The sequence below is a fragment of the Natator depressus genome, chromosome 8, assembly GCF_965152275.1.
Source record: "Natator depressus isolate rNatDep1 chromosome 8, rNatDep2.hap1, whole genome shotgun sequence".
NCBI classification, from domain to species: domain Eukaryota; kingdom Metazoa; phylum Chordata; order Testudines; family Cheloniidae; genus Natator; species Natator depressus.
In genome coordinates this window covers 48,962,940-48,976,542 of record NC_134241.1, presented here as the reverse complement: position 1 = coordinate 48,976,542, position 13,603 = coordinate 48,962,940, and the positions used below count along the sequence as shown (strand labels likewise).

General features: G+C 43.5%; 1 protein-coding gene across 1 annotated transcript in view; it reads right to left on the bottom strand.

Moving 5' to 3' along the window:
• Positions 1-11,412, bottom strand: part of TNN (tenascin N) — a 35,067-nt gene extending 23,655 nt beyond the window's left edge. Inside the window, exons 1-3 of the mRNA XM_074962183.1 lie at positions 10,998-11,412; positions 9,581-9,952; positions 2,097-2,360 (exon numbers count right to left, since the gene is read on the bottom strand). Of these exons, the coding sequence (XP_074818284.1) occupies positions 2,097-2,360; positions 9,581-9,952; positions 10,998-11,412 (1,051 nt within the window). The remainder of the gene's footprint in view (positions 1-2,096; positions 2,361-9,580; positions 9,953-10,997) is intronic.
• Between the last annotated feature and the right edge of the window lie 2,191 nt (positions 11,413-13,603).

The following is a 13,603-nucleotide window of genomic DNA, read 5'->3' as shown; positions in this document are numbered from 1 at the left end:
AGTAAGGTCAGACTAATTCAGGTCTGGCCCAGAGATGCCTGAGGAAAACACAGCTACTGCAGGGAGTGGTGCTGACAATTCAAAACTGGCACTCTGCCGTTTGAGTCCAAAATGCTACAACACTCCAGCATGATGTTAGGAAGTGCTGTGCACCTGGCATTGCCATATGTACAAATGAAGTCCTGACTACTTGTACTCTTTAAGGATCTTCATAGCATGCTGTACAGCCTACGCAGTACCTCTCATCCCCTAGCCAAGTCCCACCTGGGTAATTACATTCTCCTTCTTTGAAACCCTTCTGTGTCCATTCAAATGGATGGTTCTCAGAGAGTAAGGAGCTGCAATTTCTTGGAGAGAGGATGGCACAAATTAAAAAACAAATTCCTCTACCTCCAACAGCAGAGAAGGAGCAGAGAGAAGGCTAAGATCAAAAGAGTGGAGTGAGGAAGTATATATGAGGCAAGATCGCTCAGGCAGAGATTGGTGGAGTGGAGAGAGCGGGCAGGGTTATAGGTCAATATAACTTCTGAGGGGTCAGGTGGAAAGAGTCCATGGAGAATTCTGAAGGCCAGCAGGGCATTTGAGATTGACAGGAAGACAATGAAGGTGACAGAAGACTGGAGGGGGAGTGAGGGGGAGATGTGTCTGTGACGGTGGTAAACCAAGTGCCAGATCTGGCCAAGGTCATAAGTGTTAGTTAAGAGCTGACAAACTCATAGCTGGAAACCAGATCAGCTCATCTTACATTCATTTTGTTAAAATAGGTTGCAGCCTTATAAGAATGTATTGAGTGTTTAGACTCTACGGAAAGCTTGTAAATTGCTGCATGCATTAATCATACTTGTAATATGCATCCGATGAAGTGAGCTGTAGCTCACGAAAGCTTATGCTCAAATAAATTGGTTAGTCTCTAAGGTGCCACAAGTACTCCTTTTCTTTTTGCGAATACAGACTAACACGGCTGCTACTCTGAAACTTGTAATATCAGTATTCCATGCTATCAGGAAATACGTATGTTTCACTTTATAACTTTGAAAGTGTTTGCTCTGAACTTGTGAACCCAGGCACAGAATCCTCAAGATTAAACCGGCCATTAATGAATATCACAATACAAAGGATTGGTAAATGGCCCTATCACACCTTGGAAATGCCATGTGCAAGGGAGCTTGTCTCATGGACTATAAGGCGAAATGTAAAATATAAAACAGGGTCACAAGAAAATTGTTCCTCCTTTGCTGTTTGAACTTTCACAGGGCCAAAGATACTAAACTAAGGCAGAGATCCCCAGGGGTTACCCCTGGGTCTACCCTGAAAGACACATTGAATTGACAGATTACTACATCTCTGTCATCTTTAGGAACCATAGATAGTAACTCATTTGCGTGTATGTTTGCTTACTTTAACCTGTAAATAATTCTCTCATTTCTTTTTCCTAGTTAATAAAACTTTAAATAATTTATTACAGGATTGGCTACAGGCATTGTCTTTGGCGTGAGATCTAAGATGCAAATTGATCTGGGATAAGAGACTGGTCTCTTGGGACTGGGAGCAAACTGAACATTCTGTGATTTTTGGTGTAAGTGACCATTTATCACCAAGTCCGGATTTCCTGCGTGGCAAGATAGACTGGACAGTCTAAGGGGACTGTCTGTGACTCCTTGGTAAGACTGTTATAGTGATCCAGGAGTTCACATTTGTTACTAGGTCAGTAAAATCTAATTATAGAACATACCACCAATTTGGGATGTCTGCCCTGAGGTAGGCACTCACAGTCGTGAGCCACTCCAGACAGCGTGACAGTGAAACATTCCTGTTTCCTGGAGTCAGAGAGTAAACTGGCCCCAGCATTGTGAACTCCCTTGAATTCAGAAGCAGAGAACAATGGCTGGGATTTTGGGGGGGGAAGGGAAATTTTGGCATCTTTAAATGGGAGAAGAAAGGCTTAGAGAATGGGCCTTTCCAAAAGCTCAGACAGGAAGTCATGTGAAGTGCCATACATGCCCAAAGCCTAGCAGTTTGCTCCCCCTATAGTTTGAACCTGACTTTGAAGACCAGCGAATCCTTTGTTGGAGGAAAGGACTTTCTAGTGCTCCCACCTGTCCTTGCTTGTACGTGTTCTGGGTTACTGGAAATCCCCTTCTTCACATAACGAAGTGTGATCTGATACTTTGTGCTAGGATGAAGGCCCGGGATCTCATAGCTGAGCTGTCCTTTGGGCACTCTGACTTGTACTGCGGAGGCCTCATGCCCTATCGGATAATAGCTGAGGAGGTAATTATCCACGTCGAGCACCTGATCCCAGCTGAAGGTCAAAGAATCTTCTGTGGTCTTCAGCAGCTGCACATTCTGAGGAGCAATGACTACAGGAAAAAAAGGAGAAGAAATTATAAGACTGATATCTCATCTTGGGGCATGGTCCAAAGTCCACTGAAGTCCATGAGAGTTTTTCCATTGACTTCAATGGGGTTTGGATCAGGCCCATATTTTGCATTGGTACAATGAATGAACAGCTGGTGAACAGGACTACAAAGACAGCGCTGGAGGCTGAAGTCCTCTGCTTATCCACAAAGAGGTATAGTTGCAGTGGACAATGGGAATTGAGAACACTCAACACTGCAATAAATGGGATATACTTCGCGCCATGGACATGTCAACCATCAAAAGAATGCCAAGAAACAACTTCCTTAACACACTCAGTGTCACCCATGGTACCAAGTGTGTCTGTCGAGGAAAGAAAAGGAGTACTTGGTGCCACAAGTACTCCTTTTCTTTTTGAGAATACAGACTAACACGGCTGCTACTCTGAAACCTGTCGAAGAAAGACGCTCCTCCTTGCTTGGCTGGACGAGTGCAGTTACCATTTCATCATTCTTGTTCTGTGGCATTAAATAATTCTGTACTGACGTTACAACATCCAGAATAAGTGCAGGACCCTCTAACTGCCTAGTCAAAGAGGCTTGTCAGACATATAGACCCAGGAAGATCAAGACTGTCCTGGAGATCTGGGGGCAGGAACAGAACTCTAGGAAGGGCAGCACATCTCAGTGTTCTACACTGGAGATAGCTGGTAGCAGGTTATCCTCTCTGGTGTTGTAATTCGTGGCCTATATTTTCACTGGCACCCAAAGCAGTAACTCTGTAATAGTACTGCAAAGTTCAACTATAGCTGCGGAATGACTTCATCACAGAATTTGAGTGGCAGCAAAAACGGGCCTTAACGCTTCTCACACCATTCGGTCCTGAACCTCAGAAAGACTACCCAGCTATCGCAGCAGCTATACAACAGAACTCTCCTCACTCTACAATTGCTCAGTCACTTACAAATGCCGAAACTGCAGTTCTGAAGGTAAGCCAGGCACTTTCAATGCACTGACTTTCACTGCTACTGCTGGAAGGAAGCCAAACACAGGGATGAGTTACAGCTGTCAGTCACACAGTGAAAGACAGTCACAGGCGGCTACTGCAGAAACTAACTGCTTACTGGAAAAGTGATTTCAAGGTTGTAGAGAGAAGTTCAGATGCAAGGGAGCATGAAAGAGAAAGTCCACGTATGAGAGAGAAAGAACAACTGCACCAGACTACACGTGTATATATATAAATGAATATGTCGGAATGCATGTATGTGTAATATGCATGAGAGAAATAAAAATCCAGAATCTCTAGTTTGGTTGTTTCATGGAGTCAATATTTTTGGGCCTCCTGCTCCCCTTGCATCAATAACAATTCTCTATCCATTGGGCACAGACCCTGTGCCTTCAGTTTCTGCAGAAATCCTGCTCAATATTTGATGCACCTCCGGTCAAAGAGAACCTTCTCAGTAACAGTTTGAGTTCTATCACATCTTGAGCTGAGTAAATCCCACACTTGCTCTTTGACAGTCAGTTTACACGGTAAGGACACCTGATCCCACTAAATTTACAGAAAGTGATAAGTGATAGCAAATAATGGTGACGGATGCTCAACAGGCTCCAGCCTTAATTAACTCAAGTTTTGCACAGTATATTTTTATACCTTTCTGAAGGATTCAGAAAACTAACCATTCTCATGCTTTTCAGTTGGTAAATTTATATAGACTCTTCTTTATAACTGTACATTCTATTTTACACAGTAGATATTAAGGGGATACTATCAGTTCCTTTCCAAGGAACGAGGAAGAAACTACCAGTTCAGATAAAATAAGGCTGGGATAAACTTTTCAGAAGAGCTTATGCTACTGAGGAGCCTAAGTTCCACTTTTAAGAATGACTTAGGCACTTAGTCAATTTAATAAGACTTAGGCTCCTAAGTCACTTAGGCGCTTTTGACAATTTTACCCCAAACCTTTTTGAACCTTTCCCAAAACTTGAATCAAACACCCAATGATTTTTCTACTATCGAAAAAGCTGGATTAACTTTTTAACATATGTAGGGCTTTTTATTTTTACATTTCACATCTTGGAACTCCCTGATTTTGTCCAGGAGTAAAAGCAGAAATACCTCCAGGGTATTTATTGGTGCTATTCCATATCACAGCAAAAAACCAGGAAATAGTGAACATCTGCTCAGATTTCCATAACACATAAGCTCAGATAAGCAACAGCTGAACTTTCAGCGACCAAACTGAACTTCTGAATCTGCTGTGGTTGGCCCATCACAAAACAAGATTGTCTCAGTTCCTATTCCTATGCTGGGAAACAAGTGTTACAGTTTATTCCAACGGATTAATGTGCTGGTTTTAAGGGTTTATTTTATTGTACTAAACCAACCTTTAGATCTTCACTGTTAAAGTTACTTTATTGTTAGTTTAAGATGCATTACAGTCAGTCTGGTCTACACTGACCAAGCAAAAATTTGTTAAACACAGTTTAAACTAACCAGAGCTGTGGTTCCCAATCACATGATCTTCTTGCCTCTCTCTCCCCGCCAAGTAGCTTATTGCTAACTGCCATAAATACTGCTTGCTGCATCTAATACAGTATTTTCCTGGCTTCTTCCCACTATCTTCTTAAGCTCACATTGGCACCAAAAAAAAAAAAAAAAAAAAATGATGTTACTTGATACACTTCCTATAGTGCAGTAATAATGTGTACAACTAGTTGATTCAATTGCTTATTATTTGAGGTTCAGGCCCTCTGTTCTCCCTCTGGGGTATCTGGACCCTGATTGTCACAACTACAGAAGTCAATTTACATCTTCAGGAATGAAGAAGTCACGTGCACTAATTTCAGGGATTATTTGGGCCTTTGAAATAATTCAGGGATAAGGAGATAGTTTTCTTTCCTTCTGCAAAATCATCAGAACTTGCAGAAAGCTGGTGATATACTGGTCATTAATATCATTGTGTGATGTATGTGTGGGTTGTGCATAAAGAATTACATGTGTGTGCTGGAAATACGTTCTTAAAATGTGTTTCAGAAGCAATGCATAAATCCAGCCTGCCCTAGACAAAGAAATGTGGATTTTCCTGGCTGACTGGCTTGATTATTGGCAGAGGAGCTATCACTTAAGGAACAAAGAACAGAAACCTCGGTGTCTGTAAAAAATGGATCCTCCTGGCTTGAAGGGCAGGAGCTGCTGGTAACTCAGAAGTGAGAAACCTATTTAGGCAAAGACTATAACTTGCTAGAATTAAGTTTAGTCACTAGAAAGCATGTATGGTTTGGTCTGTAACCAGACCTGTCTCTTTTTCTCTTGCTTAGTATCACTTAAACCTCTGTCCTTTTTATTAGTAAACTTATCCTTATTTTATTACAAAACCATCTCAGTGCTGCTATATTGAATTAAGTGTGAGTCCTCAATTAAACAATTAAACAGGCTGGTGTGTGCTTTGTCTCTTTGGAGGCAGCGAACTTAATAATTTCTGTGAGTGCTCAGTGAGAGGGACTGGACACTGCAGAGATGTCTCTGGGGAATTCAGGAAATGAGGTTCACTGATTGTTACCTGCAAGGCAAGGTTAAGATTAGCAGAGTCTCAGGGTGTTTGCTGGTGAAATAGACAGGCAGGCATGGCAGGGAGCTGACACACAGTCTAAGTTCCAGCAAAGCTCTCTCTTACTGAGGCAGAGAGGTAACACAGTGGTTTACGGCTGTGGGTGCCCTGAGGAGAGCACCACAGTAGTGAAGAAAACTAAAGAAAGTTTGATCCCTGCAGAAAACAGATATTGACAAATCCAGTGTACACCTTAGCCCTTCTGATGGGAATAACATCTTACCCATTTGGCCAAAAGATACATTGCTTCAGCAATCATGAAGCCACTAAACATGATGGTAGTGTAATTTGTCCTACTGGGAAAGGCTCTCTCTTGAAACTAATTGGGCTATTTTCCCAGCAATCTCTCCTCACTTCATCCACAGCTCTAGCCAAAGTCCATCCTTAGAGGTGCGTACACAGTTCCCATTGCCTTTAGTTGAAGCTATGTAACGCAAGGGCAGAATATGGCCCTTCATTGCCCTGGAACATACATGGGATTTGGGTTTACTTGTGGTAAAATAACCCCAAACACACAGGACAGATCTTGTTCTGTATGTAAGTGCAGTTTGGATGGAGCAGGTGCTATCTGCACCCTTTAAAGTGAAGGACCCAGCACAGAAAAACAAAGTTGTCTATTAGCCAATTGCATGGAATAGTGACCCAGGTGGCTGCAATATCAACAAGCTGTCACTATTTTGTCTTCGTGGCTTTTCAGTTCTACATCATCAGCGGCATGTTTTGATGAGGTGTTGACACAGAGGTCACCTGCCATCTCATCCAGAAACAATACAAATTCTGAGATCAGCTAGAGCCATTCACCCAGGCAGATGTGACAAACCAAAGCCCTTCTGGGGCCTGATCAATAAATTGCAGTCATTTGTCCAGGGAAATAGCATGATGAAAACAAAGGTAAACAAGTGCTACATTTTGGACACTTAGAAACCACTGAAAATCCTCCTTCTTTCCTCCTCTTTGGTAACAAACAAACTTGCACTGTATGGAGTGAAAGGATTCTTTGCATAAACAATACTAATTGCTGAGGGAACTATGAGGACAGATGGGGTTTGGGTGACTAGATGCCAAGAGTCCATCTTGTGTTCTCATTACTATTATAAATCTTTCTCCATTAGCCAGTTGCTTCTCAGGAAATAGATTAAAGCCCTATGGCCTAAGCAAGCGGGAAACCAGGAACACGTTTCTAAATTCACTGCTGGGTTGAAAGCTCACATATCTGCCTGTTAGGAATCCTGGCCCCATTGGAGAGTCTCAGCTTCTCATACTTTAAAACCCCCTCCACTTTCCACCATTCCTATTGCTTCTGCTCCAACACAATGATTTTCAAGCAAAGGCAATAACTTGATAGAAAAATTTGGTTTTAATCAGGTGCCACGTTTATTTAAGGTATCCCAAAGTGCTCTGTAGAGTGATGAGGTGATGTTCAAAAAGAGCACAAGTCAGTATCTGAGGTTTAATATCTAGTTCCGTCCATAGCTCCTTACTGATCATAAATGAATTGTAAAAATTAATGAGTGCAAATAATTCTGCACTTTAGGGAGCAGATACATTCTAGTTGCTCAGATATGCCAGTAATAATGACAACAAATTATGAAATGTGTCTTGTTGCGTGCAAAGAGATGTAAACATCAGTGGAACGGTACCACCGCAGCACTCGGTAGTAATCCTTCAGGATCCAGAAGTCTCTTTCTCAGAACATGAAAGCCAGTTTAATGACATTGGAAGAGGAGAGCTTGGCGGATGCTGCAGAAATATAAACTGTTTCACACAGGATTTAGGAAAAGTATTTTTCCTTTTTGTGACCTTGCTGATCTAGTCGTGAGTTACAGGACAAAATGAATTGTACAATGTGTATTAATTTTATAACGTGTCCACCTTGCTACTGGAGCAACAGCAGCAACGCAGCACGGGGAGGAAGAAGCCAGGTGGCACTCAGACCCTTCTCTTTGGGAGGCAGGGCCAGAACCCCCTTGGGAGACCAGAGCCAATTCTGGCTGCCACCCTCACAGACCTGGCTGCCCCTCTGACAGCATGCACTCCTTGCTCATTTCTGGGGACAGAACAGAATGATCATAGACAGAGAGGCAAACAGAAAACCTGGGAAGAAAGACTGGGGGTTGACTTGGATGAGGTGTTGGTTAAGAGCTTTGGTATAGGGGGAGAATTTTGTCTCTAGCACTTTTTCTAAACAAGGTGAACCAATGAGCAAATGTAGTTTTTGAGGAGCAAGTTCAGAGCTTTATTGCTGATTCAGGGCACAGGGGATCTTGATTTATAAGGTATTTCACTTACAATAATCCGCCTGTACTCAATTCACCTGCCTCAGAAGGTTGAAGGGCTGAGTTGACATGGCTGGGATATGAACTTGCCGTTATAGGGATTTAAAAGACATTTCAAACTGGATGACTAGGCCATTGAGCCATTTTTATGGGCATTGAGGCTTTTCAAGGATGGGAAGTAGTAATGGTAGCAAGCCCTCAAACTGGCAGCTGGGGTTGAGCTGGTTGTCCAGAACAGGATCCACTCACTATTTGACTAGGGCTCCTAGGGCACTTTTTATGCTAAAAGACCTTGAATGAGACTGAGGCTGAGATTTCAGAGGAGACCTATTGGAATGAGGTGCCCAACTCCTCCTGAAAGTCAATGGGATTGGGGCACATAACACCCTTAGGCCCCTTTGAAAATCTTAGACTATAGATTCAACTTAATAGATACATTTGGAGAAACAACAGCAACATAAAACCTTCCCTAGTAGACACCCTCCAGCAAAGGCAGACCACCACAAGGAAGGGGATTATGGTCACGGTTTTCAGCTTTGTCATTCTGTGTAAAAGCAGACAAATGCAGGCTAAGGTTAATGACCCAAAGAGCAAGGCCATGCACTGAGCCTTAAGTACAGCTACACAAGGGCTTCAGCAGAAATCCTGCAGCAAGGAGCCTCACTGATAGTGTCTTTAAACTAAGGAGGTTCTGCTCCTGGCCCAGTCCAGTTGGAATCTCTCTGGAGAGAGAGCAGGGTCAGCTCACTCAGGTCTAATCAGTCAGCCCCCACTGCCTTGTGCAGATACAGGACAAGAAATAGCTTCTCAAATGGGAGTTTCCAACAGCAGCAGTGGGAGCAAACAACCTAGCTAGATTTAAGATGGAGCTTGATCAGTTTATGAACAGGATTATATGATGACATTGCCTGAGACAGCAGGAGACTGGACTTTATGACCTACAAGGTGCCTTCTAATCCTAAATTCCCAACTGCCTCAGCCCAGAGTAGATTATTGAAGGTTTTCATGTACCATTGGTCACAGCTTGTACTGAATCCTCTGGCTTACTTACAACCACTGCAGACTGCAGCAGGCAGGCAGACCTGGCTGACCCCCTTGCCTTTATTCCCAGGACCGATCTATGGGCTTGGTTAGCATCCCTCCTTGGCTATAGGCCTCCATATCCAGCCTTTGGCTCTGGGGTGGGGATAGCATCCTCTCCAGCTAATGGATGTTGGGTGGGGTTAGCTGCAGAAGGAACCAAACATGTGCCACAGTGGGCAGGAAGGAAGGGGGATATAGGGGACACTCCAGGATAAAAGACAGAGGGAAGGAATAAAAGGAAGGTGATTCTTACCCTGGGAGCAGTCAAGCCCAATGAAACCATCGTGGCAGTAGCACTCGCCACTGTCACAGAAACCGTTGCCGCTGCAGTCATTGGGGCATCTCTTCTCGCTGCAGTCATCTCGAATGAACTCCTCATAGCACTGGCACACACCATTGTTGCAGATCCCATTGCCACTGCAGTTCATAGGACACAGCCGCTGACTGCAGTCTTCACCAACGTAGGGTTTGCTGCAGATGCATTTGCCATCAACGCAGCGTCCATTGCCATTGCAATTGTTGGGGCAGCTGGGGCGGGAGCAATCACTGCCCTCCCAGCCTTCATCACAGTCACATCCACAGATCTCTTGGATGAAAGTTCCATGGCCACTGCAATTCGAGACACCTGTCCAGTTGGGGACCCAGAGCCGACATCAGCAGGTAGCATGCAGGAGAGAAAGAGGCAGACAAAACAGCTTTAGAAATAGAGCCGTAGACCGATATAGAGAAGGTCTATTCAAAACTACTGGTAGGAAAGAGAAACTAAATGGACTGATTATAGCTGCACCCACTAGGGTCATATGAGACCATCACCTGGGCATTCTTCTTTGTTTTAGACAGTTACCTACCAAAGAAAAACAAACAAATTCTCAACATTTTCCTTTAAGATGAAAAATCCTGGAACTGGAAACAAAAACAAAAAACCTAGGAATGCTACAACCATGCCTCCTGCTGATGTGGAATTCCAGAATGTCCCCTCTCACAAACTCAAGAACTCCATGCCCTGACTTCTTAGACACTCCAGAATTCCTCTCAAAGCTGAAAGACACATGTTAGCACATTTTGGGAACTTCAGCTTTCCCCGCCAAGCCCAGGAACCTGAGCCCTACCCCACCTTGGAGATTCCAGAGTTTGACTCCCTCAAGATCAGGAAATCAAGTTATCTTGGAAATGCAGGAGTCTAATCCAAGTCCAAACTCTTCCAGAAACCCCAGAATTCCACATCCTGCTGCTGAGTCTGAGCTCCTTGCCACTGTGAGGACACTTGAAATCACCCCTACCCCTGCCCATCACCACTGGGGAGCACAGCAAACCAAGCACTCCATCACCTCATAAACAGTAGAATTCCAGCCCAAGCTCTGGAACTTGAACTCCCCCCAAAGCCCAGTGAAGTCAGTGGGAGTCTTTCCATTGGCTTCAATGGACTTTGGAAGTCTCTGTGTCAGGAACTCCAGGATTCCCCACCTCAAACTCAGGAAACTAATTGATCCCATTAATCCTGCTTTCCATATGCCTCAGACTTCCATACTCCAATGTAAGAAACCTGGGCTCCAGCCTACCCAGGACTTTTCCAGTAGGGAATAGCACAGCACAGAGAGGGACATACAATTAAAGTTACTGGAGTTAGAGAGAACACACTACAAAAAAATAAATCACAGTATGATGCACACCTTGGACTCCCCCACAGCACCTCTGTACACTGCAGGCCTCCTTGAGCACCATCATTTCTTTCTCCATCTTTTCCATCCTTTCCACCAGATCTTTCATGTGACCCAAAGCTTCACAGTCACCTCTCGGTGTCTGAACTCGGATGTTGTGCCTGAATATGATATTCTGCTCCTCCTCCTCGTCCGCATCCCCAGCAGCAAGCAGCACATGACTGTCGTCTTTGAGCGGCAACGGGTCCGCCTCCACCTTGATCTGGGATGATTTGGGTAGGTCAATCTTGTATGAGTGGCTGAAGGAGATTTTCTGACCATTGCTGGTACAGTTGTGAGGTTCATGGGGGAGCTGAACAGCAGCTATTTGGAGAGCAAGGTACAGGAACATCCCCTGAGGGAAAGTAAGCCAACTCCAGACACTCATCTTGTAATTCGTCAGAGGGAAGGATTCTACAAAAACAGTGAAGCTGGTTTCAAGGAGAAAAAAGATGAAAAAAATTCTACCATAAAACCATCGCAGCAGGCCATGGTCTATCTGGTGCTGTGAGCTCACAAGTTCATCAGTGACAGGTTGGTCAGTATTTGGATAAGACATATACAAAGAATATCTGGGTGATACAGAAAATGGTAATTGTGTTGACTCAGTAGGCGCCACTCTTCCTTATAAGTCAGCACTGAATTAAAGTCCTGACCCATCATTAGCAGGCACTGTGCTCTGCAAGATGACATCTTTCAGATGAGACTTAAAACCTGATTATTAAAGTCCTGATTATTAACTATCCCGTTGCAATTTTAGTTCAAGTAAAAGGTGTTGGCCCTACCTGACATTAGGTCTAACAATTCCCCTGCAGTTGGATATAGTATTTTTCCCTCACTTATTACATTAAGCTGCTGTACACTGTTGCAGTGTGCTGTTAAACAGAGTTCACCCCAGAGATTGCTGCATTTCAGTGGTGGATGGAGTAAACGCTATACAGTGAAACATGCTTTAAGGCAGCCACTCAAGAGTGACAAAAATCAGCTACTTAACAGAGGTGATTTTCCAATAAAGTCTGTAGCAGAATTGTTCTCGGAACATTCAGGATAATATCTTGGGGCAGCCTCTTATGAAAGGTTTCAGAGTAACAGCCGTGTTAGTCTGTATTCGCAAAAAGAAAAGGAGTACTTGTGGCACCTTAGAGACTAACCAATTTATTTGAGCATAAGCTTTCGTGAGCTACAGCTCACTTCATCGGATGCATACTGTGGAAACTGCAGAAGACATTATATACACAGAGACCATGAAACAATACCTCCTCCCATCCCACTCTCCTGCTGGTAATAGCTTATCTTAAGTGATCACTCTCCTTACAATGTGTATGATAATCAAGTTGGGCCATTTCCAGCACAAATCCAGGTTTTCTCACCCTCCGCCCCCCCCCCCCCAAACTCACTCTCCTGCTGGTAATAGCCCATCCAAAGTGACCACTCTCCTTACAATGTGTATGAAAATCAAGGTGGGCCATTTCCAGCACAAATCCAGGTCCCCCCCCCCCACCTCCAAAAACACACACACACAAACTCACTCTCCTGCTGGTAATAGCTTATCCAAGGTGACCACTCTCCCTACAACCTGGATTTGTGCTGGAAATGGCCCACCTTGATTATCATACACATTGTGAAGAGAGTGATCACTTTGGATGGGCTATTACCAGCAGGAGAGTGGGATGGGAGGAGGTATTGTTTCATGGTCTCTGTGTATATAATGTCTTCTGCAGTTTCCACAGTATACATCCGATGAAGTGAGCTGTAGCTCACGAAAGCTTATGCTCAAATAAATTGGTTAGTCTCTAAGGTGCCACAAGTACTCCTTTCCTCTTATGAAAAGAGGTTGGCTAATACAGATTGTTAGGATATAGATATTCAGGCCTGCCTGTAAAGGCCTATACTTTAAGAATGTAGGTATATGTTTATCATTTTAGCTAGTAATAGAGGTATACAGGAAAGAATCTCTGTAAGGGCCTTCTCTCACTGTGACAGTCTGAGGCCCTGTTCTTAGGCCAATGCCTTTGGCTAAGCAGCAGAGGCAGCCATAAGCTGGGAAGCGACCGGTCATATCCTCACATTCCAAACTAGTCAATATGGGGCTGTTAGGAAGGTGATCCGATCTATCACCTCCAGAGAAAGGGAAGAGCCTAGAAGATGTAAAAGGAAATTTAGGTTGATAGTTTTCTGTCTGGTAAGAACTCACTTATCAAAAGACACAGCTGAGAAACCCTTATGTCTTTATAGATGTAGTTGTGAAATCCTCACTTCTGTATTGTTTTGTCATTATAGTTCCCACTTTGCTATTGCTTATTTGCATGGTCTCTGTCTGGTTCTGTGATTGTTTCTGTCTGCTGTATAATTAATTTTGATGGGTGTAAACTAATTAAGGTGGTGAGATATAATTGGTTAGCTAATCATGTTACAATATGTTAGGATTGGTTAGGTAAATTTCAGTAGAATGATTGGTTAAGGTATAGCTAAGAATATTACTATATGAATTAGGGGCAAACAGGAAGTAAGTTGGGATTCAAAAATAAGGAAAAAGGAACTTGGATTTAAGCTTGCTGGAAGTTCACCCCAATAAACAT